This window comes from Nerophis lumbriciformis, linkage group LG20, assembly GCF_033978685.3.
Source record: "Nerophis lumbriciformis linkage group LG20, RoL_Nlum_v2.1, whole genome shotgun sequence".
Classification (NCBI taxonomy): Eukaryota; Metazoa; Chordata; class Actinopteri; order Syngnathiformes; family Syngnathidae; genus Nerophis; species Nerophis lumbriciformis.
In genome coordinates this window covers 40009001-40015000 of record NC_084567.2, presented here as the reverse complement: position 1 = coordinate 40015000, position 6000 = coordinate 40009001, and the positions used below count along the sequence as shown (strand labels likewise).

At 37.5% G+C, this 6000-nt stretch overlaps 1 protein-coding gene across 1 annotated transcript in view; it reads left to right on the top strand.

Moving 5' to 3' along the window:
- tsc1b (TSC complex subunit 1b) overlaps nucleotides 1–6000 on the top strand; it is an 82839-nt gene that overhangs the window by 38660 nt on the left and 38179 nt on the right. Inside the window, exons 10-11 of the mRNA XM_072915360.1 lie at nucleotides 4177–4342; nucleotides 4433–4554. Coding sequence (XP_072771461.1) covers nucleotides 4177–4342; nucleotides 4433–4554 — 288 coding nt within the window. The remainder of the gene's footprint in view (nucleotides 1–4176; nucleotides 4343–4432; nucleotides 4555–6000) is intronic.

Here is a 6000-nt window from a genome sequence, read left to right as displayed (position 1 = left end):
ACACATTGCACAAGGAGGGAAAGACACAAAGGGTTATTGCTGAAGAGGCTGGCTGTTCTCAGAGCTCTGTGTCCAAACACATTAATGGAGAGGCAAAGGGAAGGAAAAACTGTGGTCAGAAAAAGTGTACAAGCGACAGGGATCACCGCGCCCTGGTCAAGATTGTGAAAAAAAACCCATTCAAAAATGTGGGGGAGATTCAGAAGGAGTGGACAGCTGCTGGAGTCAGTGCTTCAAGATCCACCACCAAGAGACGCTTGAAAGACATGGGTTTCAACTGCCGCATACCTCGTGTCAAGCCACTGTTGACCAAGAAACAGCGCGAAAAGCGTCTCACCTGGGCTAAGGAAAAAAAGAGCTGGACTGCTGCTGAGTGGTCCAAAGTCATGTTTTCTGACGAAAGCAAATTTTGCATTTCCTTTGGAAATCGAGGTCCCAGAGTCTGGAGGAAGACAGGAGAGGCACAGGATCCACGTTGCCTGAAGTCTAGTGTAAAGTTTCCACCATCAGTGATGGTTTGGGGTGCCATGTCATCTGCTGGTGTCGGTCCACTCTGTTTCCTGAGATCCAGGGTCAACGCAGCCGTCTACCAGCAAGTTTTAGAGCACTTCATGCTTCCTGCTGCTGACCTGCTCTATGGAGATGGAGATTTCAAGTTCCAACAGGACTTGGCGCCTGCACACAGCGCAAAATCTACCCGTGCCTGGTTTACGGACCATGGTATTTCTGTTCTAAATTGGCCCGCCAACTCCCCTGACCTTATCCCCATAGAAAATCTGTGGGGTATTGTGAAAAGGAAGATGCAGAATGCCAGACCCAAAAACGCAGAAGAGTTGAAGGCCACTATCAGAGCAACCTGGGCTCTCATAACACCTGAGCAGTGCCAGAAACTCATCGACTCCATGCCACGCCGCATTAACACAGTAATTGAGGCAAAAGGAGCTCCAACCAAGTATTGAGTATTGTACATGCTCATATTTTTCATTTTCATACTTTTCAGTTGGCCAACATTTCTAAAAATCCCTTTTTTGTATTAGCCTTAAGTAATATTCTAATTTTGTGACACACGGAATTTTGGATTTTCATTTGTTGCCACTTCAAATCATCAAAATTAAATGAAATAAACATTTGAATGCATCAGTCTGTGTGCAATGAATAAATATAATGTACAAGTTACACCTTTTGAATGCAATTACTGAAATAAATCAAGTTTTTCAAAATATTCTAATTTACTGGCTTTTACCTGTAAATGCAAAAGCTGATGATCAGTTTTGTTAGGTCCAAAAAATAAACAATTAAATGAGTAAGGGATGTGTTTTTTTTATTTGATGGATCATAAACAATGACATATATTAATAATTTGGAGTGTCCAGATCTGATATTGATATCGGATATAAAATAAGTATCGGATTATATCGGCTTGCACCTAAAATCTATATAAGTGCTCAGATACAACCAGTCCTGCAACGCATTTACGTGTTCAGAACTTGACAGCCATCTAAATATCCTCCAATTAGCAAACAATGTTGGTCTTTTCTTATATTTTAGTTAAGTCATTTACAAATGTTTACCGTGGTCGGTTATAAACCACAGGTGTCAAACTCAAGGCCCGGGGTATTTGGCCCTCGAAAGCCTGGAAATAATATGTATCAATAAAGTACTGTAACTTTTTTTACTAAATGTATTCTTTTTCTATTTTGGGAGAAAAAAAATATATGTATTCCATGTAATAGCAAATTATGTTATCTTAAATATTGTCTAATTATGCAAAAATATATTATCAAACATTGAAACCATTTTTTTATTAGAAATAAATACCAACAACAATGATTTCGAAGCAAGTTATCCTTTAAATTGTGCAATGTCAAACTAGCAATAGATTTCATGGTCAAATTGTGAAATTTACTGTGGTTTTTACAGCATTTTTCTCTAAATGACAAAAACAGTACTTTTTTTACTGTAATAAACTGTGGTGTTGTTTTGGAATTTACAGTAATACACCGAAAAATCTACACTTGTTGATTTGCGGTAAAAAACACACCAAAAAACTGGCAGCTCAGGTGCCAAAATGTTACTGTAAAATTGAATTATTTTTTTTAATTTACAATAAAAAAACAAATGCACATTTTACAGTAAAATTCTGGCAACTCAGCTGCCTTTTTTTTTTTTTTACCATAAAAACATCAGTACTGTTTTCCATTTACCGTAGGTGAAAGTATTGCAACTTACCATATTTTTTTAGATAAAAAAAAAATCTACTTATAAAATGCATAAAAAAAATGTGTAATGATAGTATTCACTGTTAGAAGCGACCCTTTGGGGCCAAACATAACTGCGATGTGGCCCTCAGTGAAAACGACTTTGACACCTCCGCTATAGGCTAATAGGAGCTAGCCGCTAAAAAACAGCTAGAAAGCACACAAGCTAGACATAAATAGTATGTGTCTTTTGTTGAATGATATTGCCGTCTAAACAATACTGCATCTAGACCAGGGGTGCTCATTACGTCGATCGCAAGCTACCGGTCGATCTCGGAGGGTGTGTCAGTCGATCACCAGCCAGGCATTAAAAAAATAGTCCTAAAAATGAGCGATCATAAATCTTCACTATGACGTCACTTTCGTCACTTGATTGACATTCACGGCACTCGAGGGTCTTCTGAGATGACGCTGGCTGCTGCCAGCTCATTAAAATTACCGACTGGAAGGTGAGAAACACTTTATTTCAACAGACTGGCGCCGTACCCGTCGTCAAAACTCCAAAGACCGACTGCACAGTTGCACAGTTGCACAGTTGCGCTAACAAAACGAGTCTCAGAAAGCTGGCGTGCACAAGCTAGCAAGCTACGGAGTTTGCCGACAATGTATTTCTTGTAAAGTGTATACAAAGGAGTACGGAAGCTGGACAAATAAGATGCCAAAAACCAACCACTTTCATGTGGTATTGGACAGAAAGGAAGACTTTTTTTTCTCCTCCATTCGAAAATGCGGACGTTTTTAGCACCACTGTCTGATTCCTATCAATGCAAGTCATCACAATCAGGTAATACACCAACTTATATTCTTGTCTTCATGAAAGAAAGGAATCTATATGTGTTAAACATGCTTGTATTATCTTTAAACACCTTTAACTTATTAACAATATTAACTATATGTGTTAAACATGCTTGTATTATCATTAAACACCTTTAACTTGTTAACAATATTAACTATATGTGTTAAACATGCTTGTATTATCTTTAAACACCTTTAACTTATTAACAATATTAACTATATGTGTTAAACATGCTTGTATTATCATTAAACACCTTTAACTTGTTAACAATATTAACTATATGTGTTAAACATGCTTGTATTATCATTAAACACCTTTAACTTGTTAACAATATTAACTGTGTTAAACATGCTTGTATTATCATTAAACACCTTTAACTTGTTAACAATATTAACTATATGTGTTAAACATGCTTGTATTATCATTAAACACCTTTAATTTATTAACAATATTAACTATATGTATTAAACATTCTTGTATTGTCATTAAACACCTTTAATTTATTAACAATATTAACTATGTGTTAAACATGATTGCATTATCATTAAACACCTTTAATTTATTAACTATATGTGTTAAACATGCTTGCATTATCATTAAACACCTTTAACTTAACAAAAACATATATTTCATAAATAAGTAAATATAAATTATATATATGAATGAGGTAGATCCCCACGACTTGATCAATTGAAAAGTAGCTCGCCTGCAGAAAAAGTGTGAGCACCCCTGATCTAGACATATTTCAATACAAACAAGTGTCAAGTATTATAATTGCATATTACTTACAGATACAAAGTCTTCAAGACATATGCCTATTGGAAAGTATCCAATAACAAACGTGTCCGCATCACTCAATTTACTGCGTCATAATCTTAACTCAATTATTGTGGCCAATAGGATTAGATTTGCACAAAAAAACAATTACCACACAACTTCAACTTAAAGACTTAGTTCATAAGTCTATTCCAGACAGTTAATAATAAATAAGCTAGTGTTTTTTCAAGCACCTGTTTGAGTAATTTCACTTGATAAAGCCTTTGCTAACATTTCACACTACAAAATAATAAAAGTGTGTCCTACTTCAGAATATAAATTACAAGTTTTGCTTTCCTTCAACAGAACTCCACCGGTGAACTTAACTCCTCCTCTGGGGGTAAGGACCCACTGTGGAGCCCCTCGTCCTTGTGTGGAATGGCTTCGCCCCCTTCATCCAGAGGCATGTCACCCAACTTCGAGCTCTCTCACAGTGCAACTCACCTTCCCAGCCGCTTTCATAGTACTTCGGGTGCGTTCATTTCCAACACGTAATGCTAAAATTATCTTTTTTTTTTTTTTTTTTTGACTCACGTGCTGTTTTTATGTTACATTTGACAAGGAGGGAAAGGAACACCTGCGTCGAGTACGCCAGCCACCTCATCACCACCCCCCACACTGCCGGATGACTTTCCTATCGTCTCCTTACCGGCCAACACCGTCCAATCCAGTCCACCTAGAAAAGTAAGCTGTTTAAAATACAAGTATTTTCAAACTGACTTTTAAAATTGATGCTTCTTTTTCATTTTTACAGAATACATTTTATTGTCTTTTTTTAGAGATGTCCGATAATGGCTTTTTTGCCGATATTCCGATATTGTCCAACTCTTAATTACCGATTCCGATATCAACCGATACCAATATATACAGTCGTGGAATGAACACATTATTATGCTAATTGTTGTGATGCCCCGCTGGATGCATTAAACAATGTAACAGGGTTTTGCAAAATAAATCAACTCAAGTTATGGAAAAAAATGCCAACATGGCACTGCCATATTTATTATTGAAGTCACAAAGTGCATTATTTTTTTTAACATGCCTCAAAACAGCAGCTTGGAATTTGGGACATGCTCTCCCTGAGAGAGCATGAGGAGGTTGGGTTGGGGTGGGGGGGGGTTAGCGGGGTAGCGGGGGTTAGCGGGGTAGCGGGGGGTGTATATTGTAGCGTCCCGGAAGAGTTAGTGAAGCAAGGGGTTCTGGGTATTTGTTCTGTTGTGTTTATGTTGTGTTACGGTGCGGATGTTCTCCCGAAATGTGTTTGTCATTCTTGTTTGGTGTGGGTTCACAGTGTGGCACATATTTCTAACAGTGTTAAAGTTGTTTATACACGTGTGTGTGTGAAAAGCCGTAGGTATTATGTGATTGAACCGGCACGCAAAGGCAATGCCTTTAAGGTTTATTGGAGCTCTGTACTTCTCCCTACGTCCGGGTACCACTACGTACAGCGGCGTTTTAAAAAGTCATAAATTTTACTTTTTGAAACCGATACCGATAAAGCATTTATCGGCCGATAATATCGGCAGCCCGATATTATCGGACATCTCTAGTCTTTTTTAATAATGTGGTAGCTTATACAGGTAAAAGCCAGTAAATTAGAATATTTTGAAAAACTTGATTTATTTCAGTAATTGCAATTGCCAATGTACAAGTTCAAAAGGTGTAACTTGTACATTATATTTATTCATTGCACACAGACTGATGCATTCAAATGTTTATTTCATTTAATTTTGATGATTTGAAGTGGCAACAAATGAAAATCCAAAATTCCGTGTCACAAAATTTGAATATTACTTAAGGCTAATACAAAAAAGGGATTTTTAGAAATGTTGGCCAACTGAAAAGTATGAAAATGAAAAATATGAGCATGTACAAAACTCAATACTTGGTTGGAGCTCCTTTTGCCTCAATTACTGCGTTAATGCGGCGTGGCATGGAGTCGATGAGTTTCTGGCACTGCTCAGGTGTTATGAGAGCCCAGGTTGCTCTGATAGTGGCCTTCAACTCTTCTGCGTTTTTGGGTCTGGCATTCTGCATCTTCCTTTTCACAATACCCCACAGATTTTCTATGGGGCTAAGGTCAGGGGAGTTGGCGGGCCAATTTAGAACAGAAATACCATGGTCCGTAAA